We start from the raw sequence: 20,067 nt of genomic DNA, 5'->3' as shown, positions 1-20,067 counted from the left end.
ACCTGACGAGCCGAATTTGAGTAAATAGAATTTTATTTCATTTTGTACTCAATGCACAGTTATTGCTTTATGCGGAGTAGTTATCAATAAACAGTAATAATAATAATGACAAATTTATGAGTACTTTAAATGCATACATGGCAATACTTGTACATTTGACTTTCAATAACAATGATAAACTAATGTCAATTCATTATATACACTAACTACCAATAATTTCCCGGACACTTTAGTAATTTATAGTTGATACCAGCAGGTGAACTCTAATATCGGGTATGTCCACCTTTGGCTTTGATCACCTCTCCTGCACCCTTTGAGGGAGGCTTTTCACCAATGTGCGGAAGACATCAGTGGAGTTTGTCTCCATTCTTCCATGAAAGCAGCACTGAGTTCAACAGATTGGACCTCAATCGCAGTTCCAGTTCTTCCCACAGGTGTTCGATGAGATCAGGACTCTGAGCAGGTCAGGGCAGTCGTTTCGCACCCATCTTTTCATACCATTCCATAACAGGTGCAACTTTGTGGCATGGGGAATTGTCGTCTTGATAGTAACACGGGTCCGTTCCATAAAACCTCCACAGTTTAGGAAGCACCTGATTATCCAGAATATCAAGGTAGTGAGCTTCCTTCATGGAACCATGGACGACGACCAGTCGTCCCACTCTAACCAGCTGAATGCACAACACATCATTACTCCTCCACCACCAAACTTTACTGTGGATATAACACACTGTGGTAACAAGCGTTCACCAGGCTGCTTCCACACCCTGCCATCAGAATGGAAACGGATAAACCTTGATTCATCGCTCCAGAGTACCGTTTTCCACTGGTCAGTTGTCCAGGTCACACGCGCTCTGTGCACCAGGCCAGACGAAACGCTTTGTTCGTTGTTGTGATGTTCGGCTTGTGTGCTCTTCCGTGGAAACCAAGTAAATGGAATGATTTTCGTACAGTACTGGTGCTCTTCATGATGTTATGGCGTTCTGGAACTCATCACGGATGACCTGTGCGGATTGTAGCCAGTTTTTGCGCGCCATCCGTTTTAACATAATAAACCCTCCTGTCCCTGTCAGCCATTTTCGGCGGCTACCCTGGGTGTGTTTCTTGCACTAGTGATTCCATTTGTTGATCACATCGCCAGCCGTTGATTTTAGGTGTTGCAGTTGAGCGGCAATGGCACGCATGGATATGCCACCAATGTGACAACAAAGATGACACCTCTCTCGAAGTCGCTGAGTTCACGTCGTGTTGCCACACTAGCTGTATTCAACTCCTGCGATAAAATACTACTTCCTACTATCTGTACACGGGTTTTTATGTCATTAACAGAGGAGGAATGTCCCATAACTTCAAATCACAGGGATATCCGGACAATTATTGGTAGATAGTGTACATATAAATTTTACTGTTATTAAAATTTACCCGTATGCATGCATTTTTCATATAAATTAAAAAAAAAAAAATAAACACATTACGAAATAACAAAAACAAATTTTAAAGTAATCTTACGTTTTGTAACTTGTTTTCGTTAATGACTAAGCCTTACACTCTATAGTTCCGCATTGCTTTATGATAGATGCCAACTATTTACTTATTTAGTAAATTTAAGGCCATGTAGCAAAAGATTTAACTCAAAACACAGAACACAACTTCGAAACCATAATAATCCCTTGGTTTTCAACAAACAGTAAAAGCGCCCTCTTCAGTTAAAATCACGAAATACATGACGAACTTCTGTAGTGTTTAGCAAATGTATTTCTAATATTTCTACACAGTATTTTGTGTAGACAATGAAAAATAATAAAGTTTACGTTCTTTATGATATCTTAACATCGGCGCGACAAAAATTAATAAATACATTATTTCTGGAAAAAAGCCTTAGTCTCTACACGTGAGAATTTAAAAATAGACTCAACTCCAGATACAATTGGCCATTTTGTCAGATACAGACATGCGCACTTTGATCGGAAAACGTGAGTTCGAATTCTGTTAAAGGATTTAGAATATTTTCTAGAATTTATTCTAGAAAATATTCTAAATTTTTTCTAGAATATTTTCTAGAAAGAAGCGAACCTGATAATTCAACTGTGGCTGAATTATCAGGTCTCAAAAAAAAAGGGGGGGGGGGTTATCCCCTTATATTCCAGATTTGAAATTAGATTGTCAGCATTTCCCAGAGAAAAAACCTTAATGGATACAAAGTTCATGTTACAAAAATAATGATTATTTCAATATATGCTAATGTGGGATGGAAATAAATATAAAATCGTTAGGAAATGCGCGTTCCAGTAGTTCTCGTGATAGATCGTGCTATAAGATAAAACGCTTTTCTATTTATAATCCGCATTCAACTCCATTAACGCTTCACAATTGATTACTATCTGATTATGATAAAAGATATTAGCCTATACGCTAACCACATAATTTAAAGCAAATACATAAAACAGCTCTTTGCTTTTAAGGGCATTTATCTACTCAGCTTTCATAGATTTTATGCGTAAAGTCGGATGTATTAGTAAAAATATACTACTAGTTAAAGAGAAAATTAACTTAAATGGTTCGTTATGCGAATTTTTGAGTAATATGTGTTAAACAAAGAAATTACTCACAGGTTTGGTTAAAAGAAGATAATTTTCATAACTTAAGATTATATTAAACTGCATGCTTTGATAATTCTTTGGACACGTTACTTAAGATGAAATTAAGCAATGCACTTGTGTAACAAAGACGTTATTCTGCAAAAAAAAAGATAATTCTGTTCAATGAATTGATGACAAAAGTTGCCTTGCGAAAGGTGTACTAATAGTCGCAATACTAAATAGAGTGCGTTGTAATTCCAGCTAGATGCATTTGTAGTTCACAAGATTTCCATGTTTTTCCTGTCCAGGCCTGATATGAATTAGCGAAATTAGACGTGAAATGTTACGCAAAAAGTGTTTTAATAATTCTCATAATGAGTTTTATAACACTTTATGCATGATATATCAAGTCTGAGTTCTCTGCTCAGAAACAGTTCTGAGCACAGAACTCAGAAAAAAAAAATCTTTTGCTTGACATTCAAGACCTCTATTTCTATCTTTCTTTTCAAATCATCGCAATGGAAGCTTTTTAATCTCTGTTATCGCATCAGAAGTATTTCTTTTCGGACCAATAGAATTAGAGGATATTTTTAATGGAATCCCATCCCTTTTATGCTGCTCAAAGTCCACAGAATCCTTTTAATCCATAGAATTTAACTTATCGCTTCCGCTATCCAAAATTTCAATGCTTTATCTCTTATAATCATGATTCCTTTCTTGTGGTCCTGGAATGACGTGCTTGTCACGGTTCAAATCACAGGTTAATAGTATAGCCGGCTATCCACTACTGCCATCTCGCGGTCGCTTGGGGAAATTGTAACCAAAGTGTGCAAACCGTCATTGGGCTATCTTCATCTTTACCATCATCAACTGTCACCACGGCAGTGTCGCTCTCCCTAGAGCCAGCATATCAGCAGAACTTCAGAAATGACTCAAGCTCCTATCTTTAGTAACCTTGAAGGCATCTCCGAAGGGCGTGCATCATTTACGAAGGCATGTTGCTGATAACGATAACGACGTCGGGCGGGTAAGTTTAGAAGGGGCTGCCCTAACCCTTTCGGAAAACTCTTCTTACTTGGAGCGGAAGACGAAGAAGTAATGCATCTACTTTAAGCTTACGAGATAGAAAGCTTGTGCGAGTACACATTCAGAAGGAAGTGCAACTTCGGAAGGACCGTGCATTAGCAAAAGTGTCTTCGGATGTTTGTAGAGGGGGGGAAGGAAGAGGTGGGGGGGGATCTGAGTATATGAAGAAAGTCAAATATAGAACGCCTTTCATTATCTATGGTGGAAGTGAGCTAACTTGGAATCGATTTATTTCCAGGTTTTCTTTGCGATTCTTGGAAACTTGCTAGTGGTTAATTCGGCCCAATATCTATTGGTGCTGGACAATTAATAAACAGCGAAATACCTAAATTGTATTGTCGGTTAATCAAACCCAACTTCGTAATGTACAAAAAATCAATGGCTTCCGAGGGTGGTCTGAAAAGTTCTCGGCCTAACAATGAAAAAACGAATTTATAATTTCAAAATTATTTTTAGTTTTCAACATAATCTCCCTTAAGACTAATACATTTATTACAGCGCAATTAACCCGTCCCTGTAGTGGTTCTCAGTAAGATCTACAAAATATCCCTCTCCAGCTGCAATCACTTCTTGATTCGAAGAAAAACGCTGGTTAGCGAGGAAGAATTTTAGTTTTGGGAAGAGATAGAAGTCAGAGGGAGCCAAATCTGGGGAATAGGGTGGATGTTCCAACAATTCATAGTGCAGATCCCTTAATTTAACCATTGCCAAAACACCTTTGTGGGCAGGTGCATTGTCCTGATGAAAGATGATTTTTTTCTTCTGCAAACCGAATCTTTTCTCACGAATGTTTTCGTCTAGTCTGGTTAAAAGATCGGAATAATATTCCCCAGTTATTGTTTTACCCTTTTCAAGATAATTAATAAACAAAATGCCTTTAGCATCACAAAACAGCGATGCCATGACCTTCCCTGCTGGCTTCTGTCCACTGTTTTGACTGCTGTTTGAATTCTGGAGTGTAATGGTGAATCCAAGCTTCATCCATAATATTACGTCGACGCACAAAATCAGTTTTATTCTTGTTAAAACGCTCCAAGCACTGTTCAGAGATTTTTTCATGCGAGTGCGTTTTTGATCTTATTATGTGAGCATTATATTGTGAGTAAGCGCGCATCCATCTTGCGCAAAGCTTTTTCATTTGCAATTCTTCATTCAAAATATATCCTACACGTTCTTTTGAAATGCCTATAGTCTCACCAATTTCACCCACTTTGACTCACGTCATCCATACCATATGGTGTACTTGATCAATGATTTCTGGTGTTGTGACACTTTTTTAGACGTCCTTCACGTGGATTATCTTCAAGGCTGGTACGACCACGTTTAAACTCGGCAGCTCATTTCTTAATTGTCGAAAACGAAGGAGAAGAGTGCCCATAGACTTTTATGAACTTCGAATGAATTTCTTTTGGTGCTAAATCTTCTTTTACAAAGAATTTTATAACCGGACGATACTGAATTTTATCCATTTCAAGGGATACAGACAACACTTTTGCTTACAGGTTTGGTTATATGTATAAAACAAACTGCTTGATAGAATGACTTTCAATTTCACATGGGTGATTATGACAGATGAACCAACTTAGAAAAAAATCGTTCCGATAGTGTTGCCATCTATGGTCGAGGCTGAGAACTTTTCAGACCACCCTCGTATTATAATGATGGGAAATTACGATACTAGGAAGGTGGTACACAGGAAAGATGAATGTTCTGAATTGTCGAAAACATATATCAACATTTAGGTAATTTTTTCTGTGTGTTAGATCCTTTTCTAGACGTCCGACCACTTGTAGAGTTCTCATCTTCCTCTAGAAAAAAATAACAATGCACAACTAACAACAAAGACTTTAATAGTCTGTATATTAACCTAATTTTGCATTTTAAATTATTTAATATCAAATGAAATGTAGTAATTATAGAAATTTGAATTCTGAAAATCACTCTAGTAATTCAGCTACATCCTCCTCCTACACGATTTGTATTCAACTAAGTAAGTTGTTTCACTGAATCGATTTTCTGTCAGCGTGGTTTGCCAAGTGGTTTTAATTATTTTTATGTTTGAAAACGAGAATCACTAGCAACTCGTAATATTAAATACATTATTAATGGTGTAGTGGTATCCGTTGAATAGACTCAAAATTTATTTTCGACTCACTCTTTGAGCGGTAGATTATTACATATTACAGCTGTGGATAACTAGCAAAGGATAAAAATAAATATGAAATAAAAACAACTTCTGCAGGAGTTACCACTTCGAGATTATATTAATTCCATTTTTGATCCCCCCCCCCCACAAAACTGCGTGCGTTAATTATTGGTGTAAATTCGTGACGCAACAATCCAACATTGCGAGCATAAAATTCCATCTATTACTGTTGCTCCTAGCAACAGTAATAGATGGAATTTCTTCATCACTATTTTCCAAAATTTATAGTCCCCTGTTGTTTATATGAAAGGCTTTCGTTTCTTTGTTTTCCGACCTCTGACTTACCAGCCTCTTTATTTATGCTATTAAATAATCTCAAGTTCTACAATCTTTCACGTGGGAGGAGATGTTATTGGGAGCATGAAGGTATTGATCAATCTAGTGGGAATTTGTAAACGTAATTAACGTTTTAATAACACATTCTTCGCACATCGTTCATTCTTAAGCTAAAGAAAACCATTCAGTAATGTGTTTTGGGTAATCCTTCCATCATCCGGAATTAAAATACACCCTCTGTCCAAAAAGAAACGCCACCTGTTGTATCTTTTTGTTGTCCAAAGAAGCAACCTTCATTAGTGCTGTACTGTTTATGACATTTGTTTCATTACAAGCCAAGTTATAGTACCAAGAGTGACTGTGTTTTCATGATTTCATCAAAAAAAACCAAGAGTTTGGGTCTTCGTAAATCGAATTCCCGATTTTTTCGCCATAAGTTGACCGACGACCAAAAGTGTATCGAATTGAAACACTGCAAGGACCTCATTAAAACCCCTCGTAAGGACTCCAACTTCCTTGAAATGATCGTTACTGGCGACGAAACGTGAAGTTTTGAGAGTAGGAGCCCGAAACAAAGCCCCAGAGACTACCAGAAGAGGGGCATCCGAGAAAACGTCGCTTAAAGAAGTCAAAAGTAAAGACAATGCTGATTTGTTTCTACGATTCCAAGGGCATTATCCACAAAGAATTCGTTCCGCCTGGCCAAACGGTCAATGATGCGTTTTATCTCGAAGTTTTGAAGCGATTGATAGCGAGAATTCGTCGCGTACGGCATAAATATCGAGATGACCGACCGTTCGTCAAAACACACTGTCACTCTTGGCACTATAACTCGGCTTCTAATGAAACAAATATCATAAACATAACACTAATGAAGGTTGCCGATTTCGACAACAAAAAGATACAACAGGTGGCGCCACTAGTTTCTTCTATTTTCGAAAAGTTCGGTTTCTTTTTGGACAGAGAGTGTATTGTTATTTATAAAATACAACATTGATAAATAATTTTAATAAAATATACCAGAAAATGCTATTTGTATTACAAGCCATTGAGTTATATTATAGGCCAAGTGCGTGTTTCTTCCCATTAGCGACAGTTTTGAAAAACGAATGTGAGGGATGGTTCTCAATCAATATGTTTTTTTTTTTTTTTTTTTTTTTTTTTGTTCATAGGTGAAACCGGGCCGTGCCACAATTATCACTGTTCCTTTGGTGCTATGTGTGTCGTAAAGAACGGCAGACCAGATTGTGAGTGTCCCACGTGTTCAGAGGAGTTCGAACCAGTATGCGGATCCGATGGCATTTCATACACCAACGAATGTAAGCTCAAAAGGGAGGCTTGCGAACAAAAGAAGGAGATCAAGATTGTCTACAATAGGCTTTGCAGTAAGTGTCAGTAACTCTCTGTAGTGATGGTTATTAACCTATTAATACTGAATCTATAACTGGTCAGTCATTCATATTATTAAGCTTTGAAGTCGTTGGGCTAGGATAACTTTGAATGTAGCTGCCTAAATTATTATAGGAAATGTTCACGTGAAAGTCCACATTCCTCTATGAATTCTCTGTCGAATTTTATCATAAAATAACCGTGATATTAAAACCGTTTTGAACAATACTAGATTCATTGTAGTTTCCGTTTGATAGGCAACACGTGATTCCTATATCGCCATTGTTACTTTATGATATTTGACAATCAAGATCGCCACTAGCGCCTCTACTGGAAAAAACAAGAAATCAGTATTTGCACTTAGTTTGTGTTAACCTAGACAATGGACTGCTGTGAACTGTTATGAAATAAGTTTTGTTAGTAAATTTTGAAGTTTTTATTTAGGTAATTTTGAATTAAATATTTTAGTTATATTAACGTAATATCTAATATTTGCATTTCAGTCAAATAAGGTATTGCTCATTATAGTTAGCAGATAAATCATTACTGGTTTACCATTACATGATAAAGGTTAGACGTATTCAATAGATGTCGTGAAGATTAAGCATTCACTTCCTAGAACCATGCATGGTTATTTTTATTCGAGTTCCGTTTCAGTTGTAATTATTTCTACGTGACATTTTGTCACTTTATTCTACAATTTGTAAATTTAAAGCAACACTTTTCGAAGCGAATGGCACGGCATCTTGTTTATCATCTCTCCACCCAGCTGAAGTTCTCGCACGTATGTAAAATACATAGTAACAGATTTTTGAGGCTTAGTTCTTTAATGAGAGAATTTAAAGAACTAATTAAGAAAATATTTTCTTTTTCATAAGAATATATTTGTTTACTTTTGCGTGACACCGAATTCACTTTATACATCTTCACAGTTTATTTACTTGTGTCCCCCGCCCCCTATAAACCTGTTCTCCTTCGGATTAAAACGCTATTCTCACGTAGGTCACCCCTGTCACTTCGGTATAGATGTAACGTCACTGAATTAAAAGACAGCGAATTTCGACAGGTGCACTTACGTAGCTTACGCGAAGACGTAACACTGGGAATTCTTGTGCAAAACAGAAGGAAAGAGAGGGGGGGGGGAATGACTGCTGTGTTTGCTACAGGACGTAAACAGTGTTAGCTAATCGGAAGGCATGTGTGAACTGTTTCCGCCCGCCATAATTTATTTTTATTGGTCTCCTGTCAAAAACGGGGCTTCTGTTTAAGATATCGAGGATGGTAGAGCTGTTTAGTGCCTCTGGGAATTACAAAACGTGGACGGTATTTATAATGAGCTGAGTGCTTCCTTACCGAGTGTACTAACCCTTTTCTTTATTTTCATTTTTATAAACTTATCAAGTTATTTTTTTGTCTTTTAGTCGCGTCAGTTAGAAGGGTTTGTCTTAGATAATAAGAAACTATTCGGAGAAACGAGCTATCTGTTTCACTGTGCATACGTTTCCAGTGTTTTGAATGTCCGATTTCAAGTGGGTTGAAACCGTTTACTCGGTGTCAGCTGTACATGACATGTTTAAATCGCCAAGGAGTTAATTACCTTCGCTAAAAAAATACACTTTCCATTTCTGGTAGTGTTGCTACTTATTTCTTCATTATCTAATGATAAATCGCTGCTAAAATTAATCGGGCTAAGAATTATTTTCTTTAAATTTATTGTGTTTCTTAAAATATTCTACAAAGAGTTTTAATACTGAAGCAGTGCGATTCAGAAGTTTTCAGAATATGTAAACAATTTTGGCATGAGGTTTATTAAAAGTAAACATTGCGGGACTGTTATTTCAGATTGAAAAAACAGCAAATTCCTGTTATGTACCCTCAAAGGTTACGGGAGACCGTGGTATTAATACACGAAACATTTACACAATTTCTAACTTCCAATTGTCCTCCTAATTCAATAAGGTGGGAATACCCTATAGCTCTCGGGATTCACGGCCACTGTTGAACGTGAGGCGAACGAAGTATTGCTCCGTCGGGCCTAGCGCTACTTCGTTTGCCCGAGCCGGACGAAGGAGATCATGGGTATTATGTAACGGCGATCACTGCATATGCTCAGTCATAGGTCGTGTGCAATGCGTAGTGTGTATTCTCAAATCGTATATTTAACTCGGCCTCCCCCCCCCCACACACACACACCAGATTAAATCCTGAGTGCACCACTGCTCCCAATCATACCACTTAGTTTATTCTATTATCTTTTTTACGCATTTAATTTGTCAAGGTCACTCAATATTGTTCCCAACTTTGCTTTCTTACATTTTTTCCCCTATATTCTCTCCTTCTTAGAATACCTGAGTTACCTGCCAAGAATCGCTCTTTAACTCCCTGAGTCCACTGACTTCTGATTTTTCCTTATCCTTGCGGTGAACTTCACTAGATACCTCTCCAGTTGAATCATCCAACATTTCATTTAGAATTTTTCACGGCAAGTTTGATTCTTGGCTTCAAACTCTCTCATGAATAATATTTATATCTTTGAGTCTACAGTTTTGCTCGAATTTGGTTTTTTGAAACCTTTTGCGCAAATTTTCTTTTTAATACGAATTTATTTTTGTACTACTAAAAAAATAAACGGCGAATACTTCATATTTTTCTGTACACTCGTCTTGAATTCACGTGAAGATATTGCTACCAATAATATCAGCAACATCTCATTGAGTAGAAGTTATATTTGGTATATTTTTTTAAAAGATTAACACATACTATTTGGATTACAAGATTGTAGGTTTTAATACACATATATACAAAAACGTCTACTAGTTTCGCTAGCTGTAACTGAAACGAACTGAGTTGCTACAACAATAAAGGATAGCAACGCAGTACGTTTCATCCATCGTCTTACCCTCTGTTGGCTCAGTCTCCACAAAAATAGCTAGAATTTTGAAGCCATATAACATCAGAGTTGTTTTTGAACCGACGAGTACCACTAGACAGTTTTTACGATCCCCTGAAGACAACGTATCTTTCTTCAAATATGCGGGTTATAGCATACCGTGCACGTGTGGACTATCCTACAACAGAACAGACACCTCAGGTTTGGCCCATCATTTCTCAACTTCAAACCACGCAATAGATTGGGATAACAGCTCCATGCCATATGTAGAAGAGGATTACAGTTGTCGAACTTTTAAAGAAGCTGCAGTAGTCCTACGAACAAGATGTAACCTTAATCGTAACCAAGGGGTTATATTAAAGGATATATGGAAAAACCTGATTAACTCATTAAGTTTAGCGGAGCTACATTACGCCAAAAATTATGTAACGCGACTATGTAAAAATGACTGACTATTCACGCTTCCTGCGTATCATGTCGCGCGAACTTTTCCAATTTTGTCTAACTGTTGTTAAATCGTTTCTGCATTCCTTTGTTTTTTTTTTTTTGCATTTACTAACTAGTAGTTGTTTTACCTTCTCGTCTTGACAAAGCTAGTCAGTTACCGCTAGATAAACTAGTAGACGTTTTTGTATAAATGGGTATTAAAAGCTATGGTCTTGTAATCCAAATAGTATGTGTTAAACATCTCATCGACTGTTGTACCATCATTGTCTTTTGGTTTAAGCCGATACAGAATACAAATACAATTTATTCCGCTAAAGCCCAAACAGTTGCCCATCTTCATTGGTTCAGTACCCAGATTTTTTGATTGTGACTACAATCTAAAAATCTGTTACAAACAACAGTAAAGAAACTATGTACAATACATTAGCCAAAACGGTCCTAATATCAGTTGCTGTGATGACTATGACGTTACTGATGACATCAGTAATGCTTTGGCATTTTAACACATTATTTTCAACAATGAAAACACCAGAATGTAAAATCAGACTGAACAATGTCTATTTCTGTTTTTCAAGCAGACGTATCATCTCTCACTTAATTGTGCATTTAATTATTGAATATGTAATTAAATTTTAGACACGCAACAATATGTATTTTAGAAAGTAACAGTACTTATGCAGTATTAATATAAATTTGGAGGTTGATTTGATAGCAACATGTTTCATTCAACAGATGGCTGCGAAAACACCAAGTGTGACTTCTACGCAGTTTGTGAGACTGATAGCAAGGGATCCATTAAATGTGTGTGTCCAGAAACGTGTGTCCAGGTAAGAGGAATTTTGCCTGTTATATTTAAATTTTATAATCTTTAAATTATATCGTAATATTGGATATACTGTCAGTGATAATTCTAGCGAAATTTATAATTAGCGTCACTTACCATGTTACGTTTCCTATAAGAGTAAGCAGTCATCTTCAACTTTACGTATTGTTATTTGTTTTTGTTTCTTCCATATTCAATTCGGTCTGTCTCGGTTGCCTTTTGAGAATTACAACAAAGAACAATATACATACGTCTTGATCAGCACACACACAAGCGGGGAAAAATAAAAAAAAAAATCAAGCAACCAAGCACACTTGCAAGTACAGAAACAAAGCCAGCATTGGCTGATAAGTAACTGCCAAGAATTCTACGCACGTAGTTAGCACTGTCAGCTACAACTGTTTAGAGAAAATTGATAAGCTCGTACATCAGAAGAACAACTAAGTTCAGCAAAATGGATTTTACTGCTATCAGCGTGAATTTAAACTCCGTTGCACTGCTGTTGTAAGTTCTGGTCGAATTACACAAGTAATGGTATTCTTTAATATAGAAATTTGGATACCGATGGAATAAAATTTGTTTTATTGCATGTATGTGGGCGCGCGCTTGCATTTTGAGCAACACACTACCACCAGAGAACGTGCTTATAAAGAGCGAGAGAAAACGTTGAACAAATCCCAAGAGTTTTTGCGTGAATTTGTTGCATTGTTTAAGTTCAGGGAAATCAACAATCAAAAATGCTCGTGCTACTACATCACGTGATGTTGTGTACTTGGATTAAATAATTAAATGAATGTTACACGTGTTTGACTAGTTGTCTAATCAATCTTTTTTTTTATTATTATTATTATTTTAGTTGGAGAATCCTGTTTGTGGTACCGACGGTATTTCGTATAACAGCGAATGTCAGATGAGAGTAGCTGCGTGTAAGATGCAACAACATATAACAGTCGCATCTAAAGGACCCTGTGGTAAGTAGCGACTATGTTTAGAAGACTATTGAATGTGTTATCAAGGAAAATAAATTTTAAAAAAAAAACATGAGTGTTTATTTATGATCATAGAGGCATTAGAATTTCATATGAAATGGAAGTCTGTGTATTTTAATAGACTGTGTATCAAATTAAATCCGCCGAAAAGCTAAACATACTTTACATATCTTTTATTAAAAACTTCTATATTTATTTTATATATTTATTTTATTTTCACAACGAATTGACATTTCTATTTAAATGCGTCTATCTTTAACTGAAAATGTGCAGTCCTTACATGAACAATATTTAAGTAAATTAAAAGGGAAAAGACCCGAATATTAATTAAATCTTTTATAAATTTCATCACATTTTATAGAGGCATTTTAACATAATTAAAAACGCATGTTAATTATAATGATGGGAAGGGCCCTCGAGAGAAATTTTCGGGCCCGTGACAAGTTTGTGGTCCGGGCCCAACTTAAAAAAGTGCATCACTTTTGTTTAATAAAAAAAGTCATATAAAACATTAAACATTTATGTAAAAACAAAAGTGTACAATAAATTCAAAATTCGATACATTACATACCATACAAAATACAAACATTAAATAAAAAGAGAATTTTTCAATTTTTATTATTAAAAATATTTTAGGCACGGCCTACGCTATACAGTTGCACACTTTACAAACAATCACAAAACCTTCGTCTATCAAAATACTAACAAGAATGAAGCGTTCTGGCAGAGAACATTACTGTGGATGCAATTACTAGCTAGCGCTAGCGCAGCCGACTGCAACAACCTTGCACGAACGCCTATTGACGTCATCATCCGCTATAACTACAGCGATCCGCGCCGAGAGAATCAGTCTTCCGGACACTCACGGCGAGCTAAAGAGCGTAGCCTTGTGTCTAAAACAAAACACAGTATCATTAAGTTAAGGGGATAATAAATCCCTCATTATTTTAAAGCCGGATACGAAACTCGGAGATCGAAATCTAAGAGTTCCATGCCGAAGAACTATCGGCGAGTCCAAGCGTAAGTCATCACCTAGGTAGTACAACACTAGGGCAACTCGGAGCAAAGGTGGAGCTAGCTCCATCACTATCCTTAATATTTTCTCATAATGTAAAACGCAGCCCCTAGGAGACGTATTACTGTTTTACATTATGAGGAAAGGTCACTACCCAGACCGGTTTCGACCTTTATTGAGGTCTCATCAGTGAGTAGGTAGACCTGGATAATACCAAGGTTTAAGTGAACAGAACTTACATATATACCCTTACTATACGAATTGCCAGACCGGTGTACCCACATTACTATATTATTATTACTACGATACTCTTCGCTCTTTATCGTTAACTTAATATACACCACCGGAAAAAAATAGCCTCTTGGCTCTTTATCGTAGTTAACACACAGTATCATTCTCGATATGCCGTTATCCTTTATCATTGCTGTATTATTACGAGAATTAAAACCATCATTATAAACACAGTTATGTGACACGTTGTTGCCTTTTCAATGCCGGAACCTTGACGAAAGTCTCAGATGTCACCGCCCTCTAGGTGGCCCTGTAATGATGGTTATAATAAATGATAAATCAGCCGAGTATAAAATTGTATTTTTATAATATTCAAATTCATGGTAAAGCAAGCTTTGGTTTAACGTGTTGTCTATGTTACGTAACACTACACACACACACACACGTGTTCTCGCCGTCAAAACGCCTGGAACAGAGTGCCTCTAAACTTACGTCTTGAGATTGTACCTGATAGCACGCAGTCCTGTTGAAACACATCCCAAGGCAGCAAATATAGGATTTATCTGTTTGATCCTGAATCACTAATCTCTGAAATTCCACCTTATTTCCTAGTAAAATGCATTCATTTTATATTATAATAACGGTGCGCAAGCTAAATACTTCGTATTGATTTAACGTCCTCAATATGGTATCATTTGAAGTTGCACAATAATTCACGACTTGCCATTTATATTCAGTGGAGAACGAACTACAAAATTAATTAAAAAAATACTTTAGCAAAACGGCTTACAAACTATAAAAAGGAGGTATTAAACACGTGGAAAGGCTGCATCGAAGCAAGCCTTTTATTATGAATTTTCGGTTAGAAACGGCAGCACAGTTAATATTATTTCTCCCGTCCTCCAGTTGGAGGACTTGATCCACCTTCCCCTCATTAAAACGCCAAGCTACTTAACTTCGCTCACACAGCCAATCACCACCGTTTTTCCGCCAGGAGGATTCTCCCTATTAAATCTTTAGGGGAAAATATTTTCTTTCACAGCGTCCACATTATTAATAAAATCGCGGCGCTAAGTGCAGATGGGTGTTGAGAAGAAATGCAACTAGGCTCTTTAAAATCTCGAGCGCCTAATTTTCCCTTGTACTGTCATATTAAACATCATCTCCAAAAAGTAATTGATTTTTCTTTTCTTTGCCATCTGACAGGAAATTAAACAATTGCGTGCTACGTTAAGAGCAGCCGAATTGTTTATTAAATAACATTCTACCCCCCCCCAGCCTCCCACCCACCGGCCGAGGTTAGCGCACGAGTTTCTGCGAGGAGATGGAAACAGTCGATGGAAGTGGAAACCTGAACATCTGTCTCGAAATGTTCAGAGACTTGTTTTACAACAATGAAAAATGATAAGAACATTTTTGTTCCTCTCTTAACACTCTGTCAGTGATAGTAACTTGTCATTTTTGATAATGAGGAGTGATAGGCATCTGTTCCATTTGTTTGGACTTCTTACAATACTAAATGAAGACATACTGTATTTTAGCATTGTTGAATTACTTTTTATTGTGACGTTTCCTTTTCTTTTTTTTTTTTTGAAAATAGAAGGCACGCATTTAATTGCTAATAGTATACAGGTATTCCTCGATTAACGCGGTTAATTAATCAAATGTAATAATCAATGGTAAAAATTACAGTTCGTCCATGATCGATTACTGTATTAATAATTCGTTTTATGTGGTACTCTTTTAGGAAAGATAAAATATGAACAAAGTAAATGTTTAATAAATACTTGTACCTACATTATTTACTGCAATTTTTTTAATCAAGAGTCGTTTGAACAGTTTAAATTTTTTTTCTTATCGGCATAAATTCTACGAAAGCAAAATGACTCTCCAGACCTCGGCAAACAAGCAATAAAACAAAGAAAAAACACTGCAAATATAATACATGATGGTACAAATTAAGTGGGTATTGAATCCAACATTATTTCATAGCCGAATATATAGAAACTAAACGTTTCGGTGGATGCAAGCATAAGCAACCTTATGGACAACTCGTAGTAAAGGTGGAGTAAGCTCCAGATCACTTTCCTTAGTATTTTCCATAATGTAAAGCACATCTCCTAGAGGACATGTATGATAAATAAACCTTTTGCTCTCTATTTCAGTAATACATGATGGTTTATTTATTTTCAGTTACAATCTAGAAATTATTGAACAAAAAAAAAATAAACTAAACCAATACTATACTGACATTGGAAGTCGCGGTATCTCTCAGTACAATTTACTGTCAAATATCACAAACCTTTACATAACATGTGTTAAACCAAACTGACAGCAAAAAAACAGTGCGAATATCACTCGTAACATGTGAATGCACAGCCACTCATGACCTCCAAGCTATACACTGAATTGTGTAAGAATATTTATATTAAACATTTTGCATGTATCTGTCAGATCAGCTGCGAGCTCCACGGGGTTAAAGGCGACGTATATCAAGGGATTGTCGCAATTAATTTCGCCGCGTTAATCAAATCCCGCGTTAAGAAAGGGATACCTGTATATTGAATCTTTATTTAAATATTTCTCTTTTTCCATTTACGTTTGGTTGCTTTTGAATGATTTAGAAAGCTGTATTAACAGAAATGAGAAGTGTTCAAAGTCATTACTTTTTTTTTACATTTTGAAATAATTATTGCAACAATAAATGCAAACTTAAAATGTAGAGCAACCTACTATCTCATAATCATTGTTACGTCAACTCTCGCGGATGCTATAATGACGTAACTTCAACAATGGTGGAGATAGCAAGTTGCTTTGTCAGTAAAATGGCAGACGAACGAGAAGTAAAAAAAAACATTTTATATATTTGTTTCTTGAATCCAAAATTTCAATCGCTTGTACGTGATTTATATGAGAATTTAATGTGTAATCATTGCATATTCTTACATAGGTGCCTGATGTAAGGTTAAACAAGTAGTGTGTACAGAAATATTAGTAATATCTATAACTTGAGCTATGCAGTATTATTGAATGTGTCTAAATGCTGCATAAATAATATAAAGAAATTAACAATAATAATACATCTATTTTTTGTATTATCTTTTTAAAACACATATTCAGTTCCTGTGTTGAATGTTATGCTCTTTAGTGCTACATCTAAAATCCATAGCACTGTGTTGTCTAAAATGTTAAATCCGTCACCCTTTCAAGCCTTGTACTTCTACGACACTGTTGATTTCAGATCTCTGCCAGAATGTGCACTGCAAATATGGAGCCACCTGTGAAAACGGAAGATGCGTGTGTCCAACCGACTGTCCGGAGACCTACGAACCCATTTGTGCAAATGATGGCACAACTTACCAGAACGAGTGCGAGATGCGAAGAGAATCGTGTCAGCAGGATCAAGAGCTTAGTGCACTGTTCTACGGAGAATGCGAAGATGTAGGAGGTTCGGGACTAGGTGAGGTTTGTTTGTATACTTGGAAAATTTGAAAGGATTAAAGTTAGGGAGAATGATAAGCTACTTGAGTTAAAATGTGATTAATTTGGAAAGTGCATCCTCGTATCAGACAACGGGGATTGATGACTGTCGACGTTCTCCGAATAAATAGGTCAAAGTTCATTTATTTAAAATTTAAAACTGATGAGCAAATCCCTAATAAGAATTCTTTTGCTTGTAAGGAAAAAAAAATTTTCTTTTTTTTTTTTGTCTTCTAGACAGGATCCGAACCGAGTTCGAATCATCAGCTTTTTCAATAATTTTTCACTTTTTATGGAAGTTTGAATGAGTACCAACAATTCTTATGGAATTTGTCAGTTCTCGTCAGTTACCGGCAATATCGAGAAAACACGATATCATCAAAAAAATCACATTTTTTCTTAACTAAAGATTTAATGTAACGTTCTCATATTTAAGTAATTGATGATGACCTCACTTTTTACCAGGATTACTGTTCTAAATCAAACTTGACGTCTCATTTTGCAGTGGCGCCATCTGTTGTTTATAATTGCATAAATAAACAGTGATAAACATATCTGAAATGGTGCATTAGAACAGCTTGAAAACTAACGGTAGGAAATTATATATAAGTTTTGTTCAGCAATTGAGGATGACCAAAAGGAAAGAAAAATTATTAGTTTAATATATCAATCGTTAGACTTTTAAATATGAGTTCAGATGTTGCACTTTTTTGTGCAACAGACAATGTTAAACCGCAGGATAAAATGAAGTAGTTTTAAATGATGTGCCTTTATTACATTTAAGAAAGAAGATACGTTAAAATGTGCCCCTATATATAGTTCTATTTAACTCTCTTCAACCTTCCTTTTCCTGCAGTAGTTGATCGCGTTCTGTTCTTCCCGTGATACGCCATTATATTCTTTTGCTCCTAAGGTTTCGCGTGAACGAAATCGTAGCTTCCACGCGCAGGTACCGCGAGGCCAGCAGTATGCTAACGATAACAATGGTCGCACACGTGCTCTTTTTGCAGTGGATGGATTATTAATTTGTCCCACGCTCTTATAAATGGAAGGGAGAAAATTAAACTTGCTGGCACATTACGGCTGTAGCCTTTTATTCGAGATCTACTCTGTCAGACCTTGTGAGATTAAACACATTTTGCATCCGGGCACTCTTTCCCTATTCAAGCCTTACATGATGTTATTTTTATGGGATTGTGGACTTCAACAATGGAATAAAGAAGTGAACTACACTAAAGAAAGCGGGCAATTACAACACACACAACTCCTTGGAGACATAAACAAAGTGAAGAATGGAGGCTAAGATTTAAGAAAGAGGTAGGGGAAGGGGGACGTAAACGTAACTCAAGCGTCAATGCATACAAATCGATGTTCGTGTTTTTTTATTATTTTTTTTTTATTACAGCCAGCTAGAAAGACTAAGAATTAAAATGAAATTAAATTTAGAATCACAATGAAATGTACTTTGCAAATGACTACCTGCTGGGCTCCCGACCTCGCCAGCATGTCCAATACTTTTATTCTTAATTTTAAGGCAAATAAAGCATTTAGGAATAAGGATAAAAAAAACAGAAAAGAAAATTACTTTTTTGTAGAGGTGGAGCTCAGAAGGCTAGCTGGCTTTAAATTTCTATTTTGAGCGGAGATAATTGTAACCAAATTTCATGATATCAACAAACACATGTTGATCATTGAATATGATGAACATTATAATAGTTATCAAATGAAATATCTTTATTAGTTTGAGTAAGGATAATTTTTTTGAATTTTTATTTCTTCACAGCAGACCTGGGTTCCGGAGCCAAAGGGTGTACCGACAAGTTTTGTAAATATAAAGGTATTTGCGACTATGATTCGGATGGTTTGCCTCATTGTATTTGTAACTTCCAATGTATGTCTCAGAGAGATGCCGTGTGTGGATCTGATGGGAGACTTTATGATAACGACTGTCGCCTACGAGAAGAATCTTGCAAACAGCAACGCGAGATTCAACCAGCCCCTCTAAGAATGTGCGAAGGTAAGTGTAAAAAAATGAATTCGAGAGCCGGATCAGAATTGAATTGTATTTATTCATAAAACTCAAATGTTTTTTATAATTTTTATGTGAATCCCACTTATTTAAAGGCTGTTAGCCTATTGTTCATTGGTATTTAAATACTTCCTAGAAATAATGTTTTTTATTTCGTTTCCTGTTAAACTTTCTAAATAAATGGGGGATGGTATAGGGTTGGTGAGATGGATAGGAGCGTGATTGATGGAGAGATATCAGAGAGTAGTTTATTCAAGAGTAGAGTCCAAAAGAAGGCCTGTGACTCAGGATTCTATTCTTGGACCACTGCTATTTAATTTGTACATTAACGATATAGGAAAGGATCTGAGAGGAACTGTTCAGTTATTTGCTGATGATGCAAAGTTGGATAGAGCAATAGTGAATGCACATGATGACAAAATTTTGCAGGATGATTTGGATAGATTGGCAGACTAGATTAAGGAGAGTGGATGTCAGTTTAATGTGGCAAAGTGCAAGGTTGTGCATTTTCTGGATTAAAATTGACAAAGCCAAAGATTTGGAAGTGTTGGTGGATAGGGTGTTGAAGTTTAGGAGGCACATAACAAAAGTGGGTAAAACAGCTCATCAGATCACGTGGTTCTTGAA

The 20,067-nt window shown here is 36.2% G+C and overlaps 1 protein-coding gene across 4 annotated transcripts in view; it reads left to right on the top strand.

Annotated features, from left to right (window-relative positions):
- LOC150108916 (agrin-like) overlaps positions 1–20,067 on the top strand; it is a 610,886-nt gene that overhangs the window by 528,633 nt on the left and 62,186 nt on the right. For 3 of the 4 annotated variants that reach the window (XM_090404266.1, XM_090404260.1, XM_090404249.1), the window contains exons 7-11: positions 7,320–7,532; positions 11,606–11,700; positions 12,553–12,667; positions 17,173–17,391; positions 19,195–19,428. In XM_090404266.1, the coding sequence (XP_090260392.1) occupies positions 7,320–7,532; positions 11,606–11,700; positions 12,553–12,667; positions 17,173–17,391; positions 19,195–19,428 (876 nt within the window). The remainder of the gene's footprint in view (positions 1–7,319; positions 7,533–11,605; positions 11,701–12,552; positions 12,668–17,172; positions 17,392–19,194; positions 19,429–20,067) is intronic. The other variant, XM_090404257.1, reaches the window with a different exon arrangement.

Source organism: Typopeltis vanoorti, chromosome 2, assembly GCF_054136105.1.
Source record: "Typopeltis vanoorti isolate ZY-2024b chromosome 2, IOZ_Tvanoo_1.0, whole genome shotgun sequence".
NCBI classification, from domain to species: domain Eukaryota; kingdom Metazoa; phylum Arthropoda; class Arachnida; order Uropygi; family Thelyphonidae; genus Typopeltis; species Typopeltis vanoorti.
The sequence above is the reverse complement of the archived record's forward strand: the minus strand, read 5'-3'. Positions and strand labels throughout refer to the sequence as shown.